General features: G+C 37.0%; 2 protein-coding genes across 2 annotated transcripts in view; one reads left to right on the forward strand and one right to left on the reverse strand.

Moving 5' to 3' along the window:
• BRPF1 (Bromodomain and PHD finger-containing protein 1) overlaps positions 1-6,494 on the forward strand; it is a 34,273-nt gene extending 27,779 nt beyond the window's left edge. The window contains exons 11-14 of the mRNA XM_051213100.1: positions 1,010-1,628; positions 2,807-3,337; positions 4,283-4,543; positions 6,101-6,494. Coding sequence (XP_051069044.1) covers positions 1,010-1,628; positions 2,807-3,337; positions 4,283-4,543; positions 6,101-6,208 — 1,519 coding nt within the window. The 3' untranslated portion in view covers positions 6,209-6,494. The remainder of the gene's footprint in view (positions 1-1,009; positions 1,629-2,806; positions 3,338-4,282; positions 4,544-6,100) is intronic.
• Positions 6,495-9,603: 3,109 nt separating this feature from the next.
• RPS15A (40S ribosomal protein S15a) lies at positions 9,604-10,076 on the reverse strand (the record flags this gene model as incomplete). The annotated part of the gene is made up of 2 exons (XM_035733380.2): positions 9,733-10,076; positions 9,604-9,697 (listed from the first exon to the last, which is right to left on the reverse strand). The coding sequence occupies exons 1-2, from the start codon at positions 10,029-10,031 to the stop codon at positions 9,604-9,606; spliced, it is 393 nt and encodes a 130-aa protein (XP_035587305.1). The 5' UTR covers positions 10,032-10,076.
• Positions 10,077-21,101: the final 11,025 nt, after the last annotated feature.

Consider the following 21,101-nt stretch of genomic DNA (forward strand, 5'->3'; position numbering starts at 1 on the left):
TTTTTGAGATCACGAACCTATTTAATTTAGATAGCTATTAAAAACCTAGAAGCACTATTCATCTGTTTCGTCTTGGTATTGGAGTCCTTCACCAGCGTCTAGCTTTGAGAGGGAATTTACGAAACCGTAGTAAGGATCTGTGACCAGACAAGTCCAACCTTGTTGAGTGTGTGACAATTATCCACTCCTTAGCAATAGTAGATGGTAGCACATTATCGAGAATTGATTGTATTTGAACGTATAGAACTTTGGATATCTCAGCGGTGTAGAAGTTAGCAGTTCGCGTGCAAGACGGCAGGTACTAGTTTCACTAGCATATGGTGGGGTCTTGGATGCGCGCTTCTGAGGCATCCCATACTAGAACAAAATGAATGTCCACTATTTTCAGGTTTATGATGTTTGTTTAACTTAGGTCGGTTCGTAACCTTAATACTATTTAACAATCGCCACAACCTCTGTACTGTCAACTAAATTAGAGTTTAAGTATCCTAACTGGCATGACACTTTTGAGGATGTAGAATCCCTAAATATTGCATTTATTAAGAAATCGATTTTAGGATTCACAAAATGATAAAAGTAAACTTTCTCCGATGAAGTTTTCTTTTTCAATGTATCTCCATCTTATTAATTAATGCACTTGTGATTTGTATTCATTGACGATTACTCAATATATAAATTATAATCATTTTAATTAATATGTAACTAAATAACTTCGTTGTTTGCTTTAAAATATATTTATATTTCTATCTGAGTCATGTTTTGATTTTGAGACTAGTCTCGTAAAGTGTTAATGAATGCTAGGCCATGGAAGACTTAAAAGTGACAGACATAACAGATACCTGATACAATTGAAAAACTTCTTGTTTAAACCCAATGACCCCTCTGATTTGACAGAAACTTTGGTTGTCATCCTCATTTACCTTCCTAAATCTACCAAAGATATAATAGATATACTAATGAATATTTAACCATTAAATCGACTTGTGTTTCTACTTTTTGTCTTCTTTAGTCTTTCATCAACTAATGGAGATCGGGAACTTCATCTTTCTCCTACTTTACACAATGGAGACTGTCGAAAACCTTCAAAACTAGCTCGACTGCAGTCACACTCTCCTGGAAATGCATTTGCCCAAGCCTACACTAATTCGGCGAATTGCTTTGAAAACCTCATCAAATCGCCTGGGAACAACGAGTCTACCAATTGTAAATGGAATCCTTCTAATCTTTTAGCAGCTAACGATTCCAATTGTTTGCAAATTCGTCAAGTAGCTCGGTCTACAAATGAAATGAATGGACTAATATCTTTAAGTAATGGACCTGCATTTACACGTTATCGAATTGGTCGTTTATCACGCGGTGATGATGAGGATGACGAAGATGATAGTGAAGAGACAGATGAAGATGAAAGTGATGATGGATGTATTGTTTATCCGAATACTAACTCTTCAACTCCCAATCCTAGTCATGATTCTGATCGTTCTCTTTGTAGACACTACCAACAGCAACGTTCAAAACAAGATCCTGAAGTTGAGATTAATAAAAAATCCAATATTGTTAACAGAACAACTACATTGATTGGTACAAGTCGAATGGCTTTTGCTAATAAACGTTCTCCTGTCAGTCGCTTAGTAAGTTTTAAAAAGATTTATATCAAACTTTTGTTGAATTATATTAGTTTCGCATCTTTCAAAAATAGTTTTAGTTCCTCTCGAAAAAGTACTCCAGTTAGGTACTATAAATTATTTACTTCTAGTAATACCCTATTTAGACATTGACATTAGGTATATTTCTAACGTATCTGGCATCAAATATTCTTGACTTGTTAAGGGTTTAATTTTGAATATATATTTAACCACAAAACAATCAAACTCCATCACGTTTCCAAATATCCTAATGAATTGACTGGTCACTTAGGATAAGTCCGTGTCAGTCTTGTGAGAGTATTTTCCTGATCTAATAGTCAATAACATCAATCAAAGATTGGTGAATTGTTATACCCATTGTTGGCGTATCAACAATTAGGAAGTTTTTCTGCTTATAGATAGGTTTACACTACTATAGTACTTTTCTTGAGCATTTGTTTCCATAATGTCATGAAGCAAAGAACCAATCAAGTATGAAAAATTACTTAAACCCTGCTTAGAGTGTCACTGCTAAGCCAGAAAAATGAATGAAAGCATTTGAAGTGTATTGTGAATCAACTTTCTAACGTGATAATAGACTTTTTAAAGACGTGCATTTTTGGCAAATATATCTAGAACTCAGTCCTGTTAAACTAATTTATGGAAAACATTTGTCAAAAAACATAAAGTCTTTGCTCAGTAGAAACATAACTATTGGGGAGGTCTGATATTTTTCCTAAAGGTGTTTGTAGGCATAATTTATCAATAACAGAATATTTTCATATAAAACGCACTAGAAGTGTTTATTTTAATCTTCCACCCAATTAGTTTATCAACATTGCTAGATGCATAACTTCTTTGTCGATTACGTTCACGTTATTTTACTCCTGTTAGTACTTGAATAATAAAATAGCTTCATATCCACTCTTAGTGTTGTTAAACACTATACTTTTTTACTATGCCATACCACAGTTTTATAGTCACGATCTTGTACATTTAGATGTCATTCATCAGTACGACTCACTCTGTTGAAACCCGACATATATTCATTTTATGATTTTAAATAAGTTTTTAGAAAAGGTCCGTGTTAAATTATCTAGGTTGCCTTCTTATGGGTCGGTTACTATGTTATTAAAAATTTTCTGGTATATATTTTTGTATATTAAAATGTATTTTGTTTTTAGAAATCCGCTTATCGGTTCAAGACAAAACAGACTTCTATGAATATTAGAAAATATAAACACAAAAGACGGTCATCATCACTTAGTAAATTTACCGCTAAGAATAAGCTTCACACTACTGAACTTAATATACCGTCACCAATATTGGTTCCTTCCAATGATTCTCATATGACATCAGATTTTGATACATTGTTCACAAAGTTTCTACCAAAAACTGGCATTATCAAATCAAATAATATCCAACGAGATCATGATATTGTGAACATTAATTTTGAATCAGTTAACAGATCAGATCATATTGACTTACCGTTGGATAATGAATTTGATACAAAAGCTAACTGCATAGCAGATCCATTGTCTGTTTCTTCCAATATTGAAACATCTTATACTAGTAATTCTAAACTACTCAAAAGTCCTTTATCTCGTGTCTCTTCTCGAGGTAGTGTCGGAGAGGATATATTTACCGAACATCAATTTATTCCTTTAGATATTGTTTGGGCCAAATGTTTGGGATCACCATGGTACCCAGCAATAGTAAGTTGAACAGTTTTTTGAACTTATATTTTTGTAGCCAACTATCCAATTATGGCTACTATTTATTTTATTCATACGAAGACATCATTATTAACGAAATTATATTTACCTGAGAAAAAACCTTCGGTTTATGACCTCGTTCTTACTTGCATTTTACTCAAGTGTTTATAGTTAGTAACCTGCCGTTTGTATGGAATTCGCATTCAAAAGTTTATATGATTACTGTGTTTTGAGAATAGTGTTTATGTTATTGTTAATTAAACTATAGTAATCATAATATGAGTAGTGTTTACATTATAACTTATAAGTGGTGCTTGTAAAAAACATATAAATGTAGAAATAGAGGTTTATTATTTATTGTACCACGAGGTGCATCTCCGATTAACTTACATCAAGATTCAGTTCCGAGCATTAAATCGTACGATGTCAGTTACTTGACTAGTTAGATAGATTTTCGAAACTCAATCAGCTTCAAAGATTAGTAGTTCGGTGACTTAATACAATTCCATATACTCGATTTTGAGCCACTCCTTTTGCGAGATGAATACTCGAACATAAATTGATGGGGTGGAATTCAAACGTCCAAATCCACTGGTTCGAAGTCCATTGCTTTCACGACCAAATCACTTTTCATGTTTGAAAAATAACTTTAGTAACATCCTTGAGGTGAAATAGTGTAGTTGTCGGATTTTTCAAAGAGGAACCTTTGGTGAACCTAATTAAACTATCATGCTCAGTTTAACTCAAAGGTTATTTTGATAATGTAAATAGGTAACATACTTGTTATACACATTTTTATGTTGTATTTTATAAACAGATCTTAATAACTTCTCAAATTGAGTCAACTAAATGTTATTTTATTTCACTGAATACTGTTACACACCAGTAAATGTAAATCATGAAAGTTCTTTTCACTGTTTGAACACTTTTTTCTTTAAATAATAGATTGTAGATCCAGATGCTAATGAAGGTTATTCTCACAATGGTGTTCCTATCCCCCTACCTCCGGAGTCAGTGTTAAAATGGGGCAAACGAATAGCCTCTAATAAATCCACTGATGATTTAGAACTTTTATTAGTTCTCTTCTTTGATACAAAGCGTACATGGCAATGGCTTAGTCCTCAGAAACTTCAACCTCTTGGAATTAATAAAGAACTCGATTATGAAAGACTACGAGAAGGAAGAAAAAGTAAAATGAAGCATTCAGTAAGTTAATGGTAGTTGTTGTCATAATGTGAATAAATTTATTTATTTACTGGATGCTCTTCGTAGATAATCAATTATTATGAATTAATATCTAGGTTGGTTTACTTATTTGAAACTGAAAGTAAATATTGTCTAAATTTGTCTATGTTACATAGCATGGTAATTTAATGATAAACAAAAGATGTATATGTTGTCGCTGAAAATAAAAAGTAACTTCACCAGTGCTCTTGTGAATAGTTTTAGACTGTACTGTTGAAGAGTTCTTTAACATTCGATTTCCCAAACTTCTTACTATCAAAATACCGTGATATAGTGTCATTTCAAAAACTATTTAACTAACTTACTAACCATTGTAGAATTCGGTCAAATAGTATATTACCTTAATTACCACAGTTTCACATAATTATCCACAAAATAACTGGAAAGTTAGCAGTAGATATTACTGTAACTAATTAAGACAACGGAATAATAATTCCCAAATATATCATTATGTTGATCTATTATCTTTTATATGGCTATTAAACATAAAAAAATTTTTACCACACTATAGATCAATTCGTAATGGTTATTTTTGTGTAGAGTTCACATTGAATCCTTTAATATTGTTTCGGCAGTGCATCGTCTTGTGAAAATTCATTTCCTCCTCTTGTATCTTAACTCTCAAATTCTGCACATCATCACTATAATTAACTACATGATTCTTCAAACACTACGGTTCTTTGTATGATTACCAACACTTAGCTTCCTGGCTAGGACAAAGTGAACTAGTTTTCATAGTAGGTTCGTCGTTAAGAAGATCCGATTTATGAAGTATGTTTACCTACTTTTATTAATTCAAGGAATATATAGGTCCTGGCACAATGTTTCGGATGTTATCGTAAATGTCTATTAGCAGCTGACTAATAATCTTGTGATCAATACTGCATAGAACTACAACACTTCTTTGAATTGAGAAATCTTTCGTCATAGGTTGCACTTTATTTATTCAGGTGTAATAATTTCATATTATGCATGAACACTTCCCTCTACTTACATATTGTTGAAATTGCATATATTGGGTTCATACAGACAAAGAATACAGATGATAGCAAGAGAGTGGGACCCAAACGGGGTATTTTATTTGCCAGCTTGAACCGATACACACTCATGATACTGATTCCAATGTGTTCCACTAATTCCAAGCACCTCCAGGTTGTATTTATTCATTTCTGTAGCTATTTGGATGACTCTCCCGGTCTCCCACATTGTACGAGCATTCTATGTACCTAAATTAATGTTTACTCTGGTTGTCAGAAGGGGCATCTACCTCCTGACTTGACTTCCACCATGAGGCGTCATAACTCTTCTAAATGAAGACCTACTAAATCCCAGGGCAGAGTCTAAATGGTTTGAAATATTTTTTCTGGTTAGCAATTTTTAATGAGTTAGTTTCCTACGGGATACGTCATGCGTTAATTAAAAAGGACTGCTATTTAGATTACAAAACCTAATGTTATTGTAAGTTGAATTTCACTTTTTTCAAATACTATATAGCTTTAATTCACACATATTTACCAGGTAACGAAAGCTTATCGCCGAGCTGTAGAACATATATGTAAGGTTCACGGAAGACCATATCCTTATACTGATGGGAAGTCGACAGATATCGCTGTTTTTACCTTGTAAAAAAGTCATGACCTTTTTTTGTACAAAGTATATTTTTCAATTTAATGCATTCACGATTAACTCGTATAAATTCTCAAACACTAAATATTATCATCCGTTATACGATATAAATTACTGATGATTTCTTCACCCCATTGTATCATATTTATTATCCCAAAGATGTTAGTAAAATGTAATGTCCATGTGAAATGTCTATTAATTTCTACTAACGTTTAAAACAAGTTTTTTTAATCTTTCGTTTCACCAGCTCTAGTTCCACGTTGAGTGTAAATAAATTTTCAACGTATCTCTTTTTTTTATAATGGTGTGGGAAGCGGATTCATATCCATTCTGTCTAATGAGAACTTCATACAGATATTTAACTTAATCATTGTTTTGTGACTTCCTTGACTTTAAAAAGTAGTGCGCTCATCTAGTGGGAAGAAAAGATAGTATGTAGACTAATCTGGTTTTTGGTTTATCTACGATGATATTGGAAAATATAAATGGATGACCTATAGGTGTTGGTGTATAAATATTCTTGTGATTTCTATACCAAATGATTGTTTTATACGATGTTGAAAATGTAACCAGCTCTTGTCTATCTTCTTGATATTCCATAGTGAAACTATCTGTCAACTAGTAAGACAATAGGAATTAGACAAAACATCATATCGACCCACCTAGTGAGAGATATAACTCCGTATGATTTGTACTAGGTGGTTGGTCAGAGGTTTATAAATCACAATTGTTGTCCTGAATAGACGAGTAGCATCAACAAATGTTTTTTTTATAATCTAGCATATGAAAGTGAACGCTTCTGGATCTGTTTGGTAATTAACACACACCTCCATAAGTGTCCGACACAACTGATCTCTACATGCCGTACCTATGAACGCTGCCAACTGACTACATACAAATTTTGGTACAATAGTCCATCTAGAAGTGCCATACACAAAGTGGAGTGATAATACCACAAAGGGATAGATGTGGAACAGTCATAATTATTCTCATATACACAAGAGTTCAGATGCTACTAAGAAGTTCAAACTAAAACAGACGTCTTTGTCAGGGGACCTCCCTCTCCGAACTTATGACGTAAAGAACTAGTCCACAAGGTAGACTAGAAACAAGAGTTGCGATCCCACAGTAGGTAGTAATCTAAGTTTATTCGCATGTCACTGATTCTTTTTGGACCTTAGGGTCAACGTGAATCGTACCAGCTAACCCGACTTGAGTGCCAGGTATTTGATTACGTCTTATCTTTTGTGGACACTCAATATGTGGAGATATTAGTTAGGATTTCTCTGAGAGAAATAATAAAACTGCGCTCGTACGTAAGCACCTCGAGAGGTGGTGAATCCTTCTCATCCTCAGTTCTGTCGGAGGATTCGTGGATCCTGTCGGAATGTGCCACTTGTATTACGCTGGTCTAATTTCTAGTGAAAGTAGCTATGATCCGTTAGATATCAAGTTATGTGGATAAGGGTTGCGAAGTATACAGTTCTCAATCAGTTACATAAATAAGCATCCAACATGCTAAACTACTACGTTACTGTGATGACTACGTTTCAACAAGTGTTCTGGCAATCACTTGTTCCTAAGATCAGTAAGGGTGAAGCTGAAGTTTGAACAGCATGGCGAGATCGATAAAGTAACTCCAACACTTAAACAATGATTGGTTTACTTATATCCATAGAAATGCTTCGTTTCTAACCGAAAGCTAAGTGCGCTTGTAGCACCACTGTATACGATAAGATCAACTCATTCTAATTAACATTGTTAGCACAGTTGTTCACATCTGAAGTGGTTGGTTAACAGTGTCCCTTATCAGTTCAAGCACTAGTACAACATGTTGATTTCAGACCAAAGACTTGTTAACTTTCTGGTTCCCAAGAGCTATGTAATGCAAACTCGAATGCAACCGCCAAGCTCTTTTCCACGAAATAAATTTGCATTTTCTGTCCCTACCATTGGTTTCATAAATTACTATAAACTAGCGAAAAAGGATGAGGCTCCCGAGCGTGAATTACTACTAGTAAAGCTTAAACGCAACTCCCAGTTCTATACGCTATCACTCAACCTTAGTAAACAAGATTGGTTTCTGAACGAACATATGCAATTATACATAATTTAGCTTTCAGAAAACACTCGAAATATTACAACACAGAAAATGGCGATGGTTGAGAAGTACTTTCGTCAAGAATTGTTGCAACGTTAGTCCTATAAATGTCTTAACTACTGTTATCAACCTGCTACATGTTTGTCAGTAGAATGATAGTTTATGTATCTGGACCAGGAAAGTCACTCTGCAGTGATATAACTAATGGGGAACTTTCTAACTGGGCTGTTTACTAGCCGATATTATAAATCATAGGCTGTTCAATAGGTCTCGTTCCACATAGTGTAGTCTATCCACACAAACTCTGCTCTTACTTTGCAAATAACTAGGGCTATGTAACAATGCGTACAACACCAAAAATCACAAACTTCATGAGCGAGGATAACCGTAAGACACCGGCACAGATGAGAAATATATTAGAAAACACATACAAGGCCACACACATTTGTACACATATCTTAAATTCAGAATGACCCTAAATCGTACAAGTCCCATATTGCAATAATATCTTAGATTACCAATGTAGACAACCTAGTCATCGAGGTTGACTAAGGACCTTAAGACCCGACAATAGTTAATGACATATTGCGACATAATATCTTAGACTAAGTCCAGTGTATCCTGATGTAGTACTTATAGGGAGACCCAACGCACTATTAAGTAGTGAAGAGACACTAATTACGGTTGATTACGTCGTGTATGTGGGAACCAGCGAAATACTGCAGAACACTGACAACTTTCAATCCCAGGGTCTATGTATGTGCGTTCAGGTTAACATTTACAATAAGTAGGGTGGAAATTCGATATCGAGAAACCGCCCAAAACATGTTTTTATCAACTGACGTCCCAAAGAATCAAATTGTAATGACTACTCTAGAAGTAAGTAAACATAAAAGACTCAAGCTTGTTAACAGTGAGTCGAGACAATGCCTTAGTGAAATGAAGTTCTAGAAGTTATTCAGACACATTAGAGCCATTTCAAATTCCTGCTGGCGAGCAAGTGTGATTCATGTCCCAAATGATTATAAAATGTTATGCAATACGGTTTGCCAAAAGGGACTTGCACGCTTTATACTTAGCGAATTTGACAAATGCACATCTTTGTTAGTATCCCGAAAGATGTCAACAGCTGCGTCTAAGGATTTAACTAAATGTGCGTCAGTGAAAGACTGGCAACCAAAACCATGTAATTAGGACAGTGAATGCCGTTCTAGGTCTTAGGAAACGGTGCTTTTTGACAAGCCATGGATTGTAATTAGCACTTAAAAGGCTGTATCCGTTAGACAGATTATATTTAGAAGAAAAATCCAAGCAGTTTGCCACCTAGGTGTTTTCGATGAGCTTCTTCATGATCCATAATCCCACCACTTGTCGTAAGTACAAGATAACTAAAAACAGAATATATTACCAAGTTAGATCATACCCGAACTGACGAGAAGGTAGTAAGTTCCTGGTCCACTTTTCAGTTTCCCGCACACCCATGTCGAATCTCGGGCTGATTACACCACATTTGTTTAGACGTCCATTTAGCTGTACCACAATCTTTCCAGCGCGATGGTCATCAACAATTTCAAACTCTCCTATATAACCCTTTCGTTGCATCACTCGTAGAAATCGGACAATAACTTTTGATGATGGCCGGATAAGGACTTGACGTTTCTTTCTTCTTTCAGCGTTGCATATTGACTTTAGGGCGTCAGCAAGTACGTTTAGCCTAACCATACTTGAGACTCCAAATAAGCGTGAGAAACCACCAAAACTAAATGTGGCGCTCGACCGAGCTACGGATGGTCAGTGTTTATTGGGTCCAATAAATACCTAAACTTCCACGATGTCCCTAAAATCATTCGTCTATTCCAGACAAATGTTGTTTTTGGAATTGAATGGAGCCGTTTCAAGTATTGATGGGTGAAATGGAAAGAGCGAGGTGTGGTCGCTAACCTCATGCACAACCCTTCTATTTTACCCGGTCTTGGAACCGGCGGTGACCACAAAGGGGCTCCAAGCGGTGTTGCTTAGCAGTAATAAATGGGCTAACTCAGTAAGATTTCTTCCAACTTATTGATGTAACAGTATGTAACACCAGTTTGAAGTAGAATCCCTGTTCAAAAGACGACTGAGAAGATTGAACTCAAAAGAACAGAAAAATCAGAATAAAAACAAGGTTGGAAGAATCATGAAGGATGGAAGGGGCAACTGTAAGATATGTGAGTTTTGTATTTGATGTGTGATTTTAACATTTTACCAAACCATTATGTGTTTGTTAATTCAACATTAAATTGAGTTACTCAACGTGAGTGTTTGTTCACAACATCATTGTTCCTAAAAACAATTTCATATTGTCTATATTAGGAACTTAGTCACTTATCGATGCAATCAATTTTAGCACTACTTGATAAAAATTTAAGAAAATATGTCGTGCTTTATTATTTTCGTTGCAAACTGCTTTACTTTCAAACAACCTGTAAGTCTCTATTAAGCACCTCTACATATCCTAGATCCCTAGACTTATTATCACTCTCTTTTCCGATTCGCATCAGCTGACTCCTCTCGATTTATCATATAGCTTATCGGTATCCAGAGGATTCTTATGAATTTAGAGATGTCACAGGTATTCTGAGTTTGACAAAAAATTACACGTAACCCCTTCATAGTCGAAATATACCGACTCAGTCGCCTCAGAAGTCAGAAATGCAGTGGTTCGAATATATATCGAGAAGGCTATCTGTATATCGGGAAGCCCTTGGTCTAAGTTGGATAAAAGTTGAAAGGCGTACCCACCCGCGGAATTGTGTGTATGCGTGATCGAGCCCCTTCAGTTAGATGTATCAAGTAAAACCAACGCGGTCAGCATCAATGCCAAAGACTTATAGGACCATTTTTTTGGAGATTTATTTACCGCTACAAATCCTTTGGAAACCTCTGGCAAGCGATTATCCTCAATATGTCTGCTACTGAGTCAGACGGCACTTTAATCTCGCGTGGGCTTATTACAGGACCAGTGGAATTTCACCGGGCACCAGATAGGTTATCTAGAAGACAGATCATTCAATATCAAATGGTTTGCCGATTCTCTCCAACGTCATACACGATCAACGAGTATCAGTAAACTGAATATTTTGGACAAGCGCATTCGGCATGGGTTCAGCCTTTTACTTTTGCAGCTTCTTCGTACTAATGTATACAGTTGTCCACTGAGAGCATTTATTCTAGCTTGTCACCTGAATAAGACGGTAGTTAAAACAACTTAAATATTAACTACAGGTTGGGAGGCCATCCAACTCGAGTCACCCCAGTCATCCCGCATAGATTGCATATACCGGTGGTTTATGGCTTTTCCATATCAAAAACCAGTAGTGAAAAGCGAATCCTAAAGACAAACGGTGCTGCAATTATTGTACATTGATGCTCAGCTCGCTAACTTCGCTGGGAACGTCTGATTGAAGCCCCCGGTCGAGCATTCGTACCAGAACATGTCCGGATATGACGTGCTACCATTAACTTACAACAAACAACCAGTTAGTAATAATGGTCCACTTGGGTATCCATACTAATAGTAGACCTAATCCCGAAAGTATAGATTTGTAATGGTGTGGCAACCTAATCTATAAGATCTTAAGCTGAAGTCACATAACTGTCTATTCTGACTCTTCATATCATATCCATCAGCAATATTTTCGGCGTTTCTAATGAATACATAGACTCTAGGCATAAAACAATATATTTAATAGGGATAAAGAAGGAATGTTACACAAGAATGACCACGACTGCGAGGTTGAGCTATGCTATCCAACTAATATAATTAATTGTCCCTTCCATCTCCATTGCTGACCCCCTCTTTGTGTTAATTTTCGCACATGAATTTTCTCAGTGTTCATGTGTTTACCTTCAAGAATTAAGTGGTCAGAAACTAATGCCAGTACAAGCTTAGAGCATATACCCATCAACGCATCGACTATATCCCAAACATATGTTCGAACCTGGTTTAACTTTTAATTCAAATCATACCAAAAAAGAAGAAGACCTATCAATTAGTAGGTTCAAAATAGATTCTCATTATCAATAAACACAACAGCCGAACTTCGTGAAATTCTAATTCGTGGTAATACTTTTTTTTCACCAAGCTCTCGATTAGCAATTCACATATGTACAAGTTTCTACTTGAAGTGACCAGTGAACAATTGCTATATGACATGGAGGTTGATTTCGCTTATATGGACTTGTAATTCATAATCAGTTGCGAAACATTGGCATCTTGTATTTCGGGTAATAATTTGGTACGGCTCTCACCTTGAGCTTAACTTAACCTTGTTCACATCTCATCAATAACCATAAATATCTACTATTCCAATACCATGTTGTGACATTTAAACTCCTTCAATTGTATGAACTATGGCTTCACATTGCCAGTAGACAACCAAAACAAAAGTTCTGACAATCATAATCATATCAAGTATGGACCAGTGTCAGGCAGGTCTAGCCATCTCGATCAACTACTCTCTTCCTAGTTACTTCAACTGTAACATGCACGCGTTCATTTTCTTACAAACAAGGAACTTGTGGATACGTTAATGGATCTACATGATGTTGCTTGCTTGTGGTCAGTCGTAACGTTACAATCTTAAGTGTCGCCCAGATTATATTATTGTGTGGCATATATTCACCGATCTCTATTATCTTTCTCCTACAAAACTCTTGTCCCGTGTACCTGTTCCTTCAATTGCACGATACATCACTTCTTAGTCTATTAAGCAGTATGCACAGTAATAGCGTTGCCACCAGTACTTACACCATAACTAAAAGGACGACTAATAGAGGTAGATGTCTTAGATCAGAGGTTACTAATAAGTCGAAAATCCACGTTTCTAGAGACAGAGTTATAAGAAAGCTCAAAACGAAACCGAAAAAGGCATCTCCGAGTAATGTGTACAACATCGATCAGTCAACTCAAACACCGAGAATGAATCACCTACTAAGTAATTAGGATCACTCTCCCACCTAGGTTCCCATTCCAAACAAGACTTATAATCAAGAATGAAGTTAAAGTAAAGTGTGTCTTCAACCGCCTGTGTTACAGACTACTACTAAAGAGAATCTAAACAAAAATGTTAATAATAATGTAAGATCCATTTTGAGTGCTTTGTGTGTTTGTGAAAATCCCTCCATGTATATACTTACACTTTGTTCCTATTGATTCTTTTAGTTGTACATTGTTAACTTTTTGACTACATTTGAATTGTTAATATTTGTATTTTATTATAGTTTCGTTTTTACTACACCTTCACCAATTCCCCATGTTTCTTCCCGAACTGCACTTATGTTGTTTTACTTTATACTAAGTCTGGGCGGTAGCCATTTTTGGTTTGTCCCTGCTTTTGATTGCTTGACCTGTGTTGACTGGAATTGTGCATTTCGGTTGTGAATTGAAGCACTCTTCCAGAATTGAAAACACTCTGTGTTATAGAGCGACCAATTATTACCTTTTGAACGAATCTGTACGTCATCTATCCAGACAGGATAGAATAACATTTATTTGTGGTGATTGGTAATTTTCTTGCATCTTCTGTCAACTTCTTGATTTATTGCAATTTAGATTTAATTGATTGAACAATCATTGATTGAATAGCCGGGTGATAATATTTGTTTAGGTAATGATTTACATTAAATTTATTATGAATTATAGAACCGCTAGTTACCCGATTACTTGTTCTGATTTCGACGGGAAAGGGCGCGTGTCTAAAGTCACGGGAGGCTATTCTTCAACATCCAAACCGTAGTTTGGATCCTACAGTTCTAAACAATTATTACTTGGTCGAAATCCTTTGGTAATCGTTCACGGATTTTCTGGAAATAATTGGTCGTGTCGCTTATAATGCCAGTTAATCGTCGAAGGAGATCAGGCTCAAAGTTCGTCGATGTTAACGAAGAATCCCCTATTGTCAAGCAAGTGCCTTTTGACGTCCTTAAGGGTCATGGTTCAGACTTAAATAGGGTTAATTATCATGGCAGTGATTCTAGCCTTAGTTCGATGTCAGATGATGTAAAAAATCTTAGTTTAAAGGAGGAGCGGAGGCCTGAATTACTAGGAAAGAGCATGTCGCCTATAGTCCATGTTGTTGGCCCAGAGCTACCAAAGGTTGAACTGAGTTATTTCGATGGAGAGCCAAGAGGTTATTGGAAATTTATAAGGCAATTTGAGACGTATGTAGCATCAAGAGTCACGGATGATAGCCGGCGCTTGCTTTATTTGATACACTACTGTAAGGGCAAGGCTAAAACAGCTATTGAAGGTTGCGTCATGATGGAGGCATCCTCTGGCTATAAAAGAGCAAGGGAGATTTTAAAACGTTTTTTCGGACAATCTCACGTAATTGCTAGAGAAACACTAGAGGACTTATTCAGTGCTGTGAATTTTGAGTATATTGACGGGGACCAACTATCAAATTTGGCTATAAAAATGGAAAACTGTGCCATGGTCTTGGAACAGATGAATTATACTTCTGATCTAAATTCCTTAGTTACCTTAGAAAGAATAGTGAGACTCTTGCCTCAACCTATGCAAGCCCAGTGGACGGACTGGGTGGATAAATTGACTGAAGATAACAGGGAACCGACCTTCGACGAGCTCACTCAGTTTATCGCATCGCGTGCGAGAGTGGCTTGTAGTAGATTTGGACGGTTAGCAAACCGTTCTAGAAAAGGACATAACGTAAAGACGAACTGTCACGTGCAATCAGAGCAAGGGAATAGTTCGATAAGGAAAACTAAATGCAGTATGTGTTCCTACGACCATCCCATTGATAAATGTCCACAGTTCTTAGCGCTTACAGTTCAAGACCGATGGTCTCACGCTAAAAGCAAGGGTATCTGTTTCGTCTGTCTTAGACAAGGACATAGAGTTAAGGAATGTAAGATGACAAAGCGCTGTAACGTTGAGGGTTGTGAAAAGAAACACCATTCTTTATTGCACAGCGAGAGTGAGAAACCTGGTATCTTGAGTTGTCGCGGATATACTAAATCACTAATCAGTCAAGTGTGTTTAGGCATGACTCCCGTACGGTTGAAATCGCGAAAAGCCGAGATTGCGGGTTATGCTCTGTTGGACAACGGTTCTGATGCGACACTGATAAAGTCAAACTGTTTGAGGTCTCTCGGGCTGAGCGAAGACGAAGCATCAGTGGTAGTTGAGACTGCGGGTGGTAATAGAACAATGAAGGTCACGAGTGCGCCTTTTGAGGTATATTCTTTAGATCGATCTGAACATGTTACGATTGAAGGAGCTCTGTTTGTGGCAGGTATACCAGGTCATAAGCCAACAAAGTCGGCAGCGAACAGCCTAGTTAAGTGGCCACATTTAAGGGATGTACCGATAGATAACTTTGACTCTGAAGAAGTTTTACTGTTGATTGGTTGCGACGTACCAGAAGCACGTTGGGTGTTAGACCAACGGTTGGGTGGAAGGAAGAACCCGTACGCTGTGAAAACGTTGCTGGGGTGGACGGTTTTCGGACCTGCGTCATGCCCGGAATATAGGAGAAGTGTTGTTAACCATACCAGTAAGGTACAGACATTAGAGAGCGAAATACGTGAGCTTTATGATGTAGAGTTTTCAGATGCTTATTCAAGTGATAAATCATTATCAGTAGACGACAAGGCGGCTATAAAGATTGTGGAAGGGGGCACGCGCTTCGACAACGGTCATTTTGTAGTTTCTATACCGTGGAAAAAGAATCCAAATATGAAAGTGGATAATTATGAAGTAGCAAACCGTAGATTACAAAGTTTGGAGGGTATGTTGTCGAAGGATGCCAGTCTGCACATCAGGTATATCAACAGTATTGAGAGTAAATTTACTAAGACTTATGCGGAGAGGGTCCTTGAAATATATTTGCAGCCTAATTATCGCCCTCGAGGGTACTTACCTTATCATGCAGTGTTAAACATGAAGAAACCAGAAGAACTTAGAGTGGTTCTTGATTGTGCCGCCGAGTTTGCAGGGGTTTCCATGAATGATATGATTTATCAAGAACACGATACCACTGCTGAGTTAATGTGCATATTATTAAGTTTTTGCAAGGAGACAGTTGCAATCCCTGCAGATGTTGAAGAAATGTTCATGCAAGTGAAGTTCCCTAAGTCTGGTCGAGGAGCTTCAAGATTTCTGTGGTGGCAGGAGGGGGACATGTCGAAGGAACCATCTGAGTTTCAAATGACAACTCATGCATTTGGTGCCACATCATCGCCGTTTCGTGCGAACTTTGCCTTCAATAAGACCGCACAAATATTCTCTGACGATAGTGAGTTTAGAAAAACTGTTGTGGTTAACTTGAGTAGTATAAAGTACAACATGTCACCTATTCTCTCTTATTACTCCGAGTGGTTGAAATTAGTCAGGGCCGTAGCCTAGCTTAGAAGGTTCATAGAATTCCTGATGGTACTTCGTTCCCCGAGTCATGAAGGATCCGTTCATCTAGGATGTTTAAAGGTCAAAGAGATTGACATCGCCAAGCGTAAGATTTTATTGATGGTTCAGAAAGAAGTGTATGGAGAAATACTTAGTGGATTTAAAAACAATGGTAAAGTAGTTAGTCACAATGATCTGAAGGGCTTATCACCGATAATGCTTGATGGGTTACTCTGCGTTGAAGGTCGACTAAGATACTCCGATTTCCCAAATGCTTTTAAACATCCAGTAATTTTACCCAGTCGACCCTTAGTGACGGCAATGATAAGTAGACATTGTCCTAAAGAACAAGGACACATAGGAAGATCATTAGAAAAAGGGTATGGACATGTGTTTACTTGTTTGCAAACATGGGTAGTACATATTGAGATGATGTGTAGTTTGATTACTGATTCATTTATAATTGTCTTATTGCGTTGTATTGGAAGAAGAAGGAAACCTCCGGAGATTTACAGTGACAGTGCGTCAAGCTTCGTGTGGGCAGTTTCTGAGTTAAGGAAGTTTGTGCAACAGTCGGATCAGCAGAAGATAAATAGGGAATTGTCAGCGAGGCCCTCATCCAACAGCATAGGTGGAGTTCGGGGAAAAGCGACTAGGTCTATACCACGAGTGTTATTGTTGAACACCAGAGAACAAGTGAAACAGGTCTCCTTGAAGCTTCGGATTAGTCTTTGTTGTTATTAATGTAGGTAGGTCGAGTAGGCGTACTGTTGTAAGTCCTACTCGTTCCTATAGTGTCATATGCTACATAACGAACCATGACCATAGGCATCAAGGTAGCTTGTGTGATATGGAGGGATTTTGGGGGCCGGTGTAAGATCCATTTTGAGTGCTTTGTGTGTTTGTGAAAATCCCTCCATGTATATACTTACACTTTGTTCCTATTGATTCTTTTAGTTGTACATTGTTAACTTTTTGACTACATTTGAATTGTTAATATTTGTATTTTATTATAGTTTCGTTTTTACTACACCTTCACCAATTCCCCATGTTTCTTCCCGAACTGCACTTATGTTGTTTTACTTTATACTAAGTCTGGGCGGTAGCCATTTTTGGTTTGTCCCTGCTTTTGATTGCTTGACCTGTGTTGACTGGAATTGTGCATTTCGGTTGTGAATTGAAGCACTCTTCCAGAATTGAAAACACTCTGTGTTATAGAGCGACCAATTATTACCTTTTGAACGAATCTGTACGTCATCTATCCAGACAGGATAGAATAACATTTATTTGTGGTGATTGGTAATTTTCTTGCATCTTCTGTCAACTTCTTGATTTATTGTAATTTAGATTTAATTGATTGAACAATCATTGATTGAATAGCCGGGTGATAATATTTGTTTAGGTAATGATTTACATTAAATTTATTATGAATTATAGAACCGCTAGTTACCCGATTACTTGTTCTGATTTCGACGGGAAAGGGCGCGTGTCTAAAGTCACGGGAGGCTATTCTTCAACATCCAAACCGTAGTTTGGATCCTACAATAATAATAATAATTTTATTCTCAAATAACAGTTTGTTACATGAGGCATGCCAGTTTACAGGCAAGATCAAATTGATACAAATGATACAATATCCACTGTAATAAATTACATAGCTGGGTTGATAATTTATAGGATATGAATGTAGATGGTTTTAATCAGTCCTACAGTTGGCGCGCTTCACGAAAGTTGCGTTGCGAATGTGCAACTGATGGTCAAGGATAGGTCCATTGAAGATGGGAGCTTCTAAATGTCACAACCTTATGTCCCTTTGGAATGTCTAAGGCTTTGAGGATGGTGCAGGATGAAATCTTTCGTTCCATATCACAAGGGGGCTGAAAGAGGGAGCAAGTAAAAGAAAGGACGAGAGGCAGAATAGCCAATATTCATGAAGAAATGTTTAAGGTATGATTACTCAGTCTAATTTTCTTTTATTAAGGTATTTGTTAAGAAAGAGCATTTTAATAGGTTAAAGAAAATAAGTGTTAACAAGGTGCGAGTGGACATACAACTGACAAATGGAGGCGATTCGGAAAGGAGCTGAGAATATGGGGTTATGTGTGATTATAAAATAAAATATAGTGCTAGAAACAGTATTGTGATATACAATTGGCTGTCTTCTCTTTTTTATCGAAGCTATTAGAGCCCCCTTTTTTTGTATTATTATTTTTTTCAGGTATTATAGGGTCTTGAGTAGGCTTCGTATATTCGCGAATTGTCTAGTTTGCTTGTAATAGGATTACTGGGTAGGAAGTTAAACCAATTCAACGTTCGTAACACGATTTAATGGGGTATTTTGCGTGATAAATCAGCATCAATACCATAAGTTCGTGACATCCCACTAAACCATAAGGAGCCGTAATTAAACAAAATGTTCTGCCCTACAGACATGGGTGGATTGAATTTATCTCCCCACCATCATGTTTGCTGGTCAGTAACGCCACCCTCCCTCCTTTCGTGATGTTAGGCTCTCTTACGTTTGTGGTAAGTATGAATACTGCTTTAACCAAAGCCCATAGTTGGAATACACTGTCTCTACTAGGTCCATGTTACAAGCAAATCAGATAGTTGAAAAGTTTGTTTTATGGGTTAGATGTCCATATAGTATATCACACTGCTATGAAAATAACTAATGGTTTAAAGGAGTAAGGGCTAATAGCAAATCAAAAGATATGAGAGGGTATAAAATTGTAGAAGGAAAAAAATTTCAGGGTAAGACAAATAAAGCATTGAGAAACTCACAAGACTTTGTGGCTTTGGGCTTTGTATGATCGGCCTTGGTAGATCAGCATCCATAAGATTGAGCTATCTGTCTACTTGCAGTAGAAAAAAAAAGCATGACTTTTAGGAAGAATAATGTACGTTTAACCTGTAGAGATTTGGGAACTAAAAGCTAGGGTTAGGAGCATAAGGAAATGATTAATAAACAATGAATGATAGGAAAGGATAAGCCATATATTCTGTGATTTGGTTATATTCGTATTAGTAACAGTCGAACTTGTTATAATCTTGTTCTTTCTAGATACTAGGCGGTCCGTAATAAAGTGCCTCATCGGTGGGGGGGAGTTCAAGGAAATGTTGAAACTCTTTGGAGTCTAGAAATAGGGTTATTAGCTTTTTGAATCTGGTAAACGTATCACAGTTACGGATAGGCATTGGCAGCCTGTTCCACAATAAGCTATACCGTACTGTAAAAAACTTACAACGCATTTGTTTTTGGTGTTTTACGGTAAGTAGTGTATATGCGTTGTTTCTAAGTCTATAGGCTGGGTCGTGGATGATAGTCGGGCAGGACGTTAGAAAGGAGAGCCCATATATCGCTTTGTAGAGAAATATTAAATTGTTTTTTAGCCTACGATGCCATAAAGGTTCTAAAGATAGATGCTTACACCTGTCTGTGTAATCGATATTCGAGTTACATCCTAGTAGTTGACGTGTGAAACGTCTTTGAACATCTACTCTTATCTTGTCTGCGATATTCATATTAGAGAAGACAAAAGAGCGGTGTTCAAGAGAGGATCGTACACATATTTTGTAGAGAGTAAGTTTACCCTCTGTTGTGAAAAGGTTTTTCATTATAAAACCAATTAGCCGTCTAGATTTAGAAATAATAGAGGAGGCATGTTCTTCAAAGTTCAGGTTTCTGTGTAATTAATTCCTAAATCGTGTACTGATTCGAGTGTTTGGATTCTACATTCATATAAGTGAAGTCGCGGTTTATAGGGATACTCTTCAATCAGCATACTCTTCAATCTTCATAACCAGTGACTCGACATATCAATCAAATTCATGTGGTGGCTGGATTCATTCTCACTGTGATCTGCGGTATCTAGGTTGTACTAAGGGTTTATGTTAAACCACTTCTGTTCGTGCTTCTGTCTTATTTTCCAACTACGAAGAGAAAATTCACCAACAGAACTGACAGGAGGGAAGCAAAAGACCTCTTCGAAAATAACCACAGTCATCCACATCAGTATACCAATTACGTCCCACACAGACTCAGACAAACACGAGACTGTCGAAGCAACAAGCCGAGATCGTACACTGACGGAATAACTGATTATCGTTGATATCGCAGTATCTGTCAACAGTGAGGGGCAGTGGGTGCGCACTGGGAAGGGAAATGACGTAAACTGCTCACCAAGCGCTAAAATTGGGGACAAAGACGTTAAACGAAACTACGTGATTTCATTTAATGTCACAGTGTTGGGTAGTAGCTCATTAGAAATTAGGTAGGATAGCATTTGATGAAGGACAGTAAGACGAATACTGTGCAGTGACTGGACTGAGTATCAATCATCCAAGCTGTGTCGCTTGTACAAGGATCAAAAGGTAAAGAAAGGCGA

This window comes from Schistosoma haematobium, chromosome 3 (assembly GCF_000699445.3).
Source record: "Schistosoma haematobium chromosome 3, whole genome shotgun sequence".
Classification (NCBI taxonomy): Eukaryota; Metazoa; Platyhelminthes; class Trematoda; order Strigeidida; family Schistosomatidae; genus Schistosoma; species Schistosoma haematobium.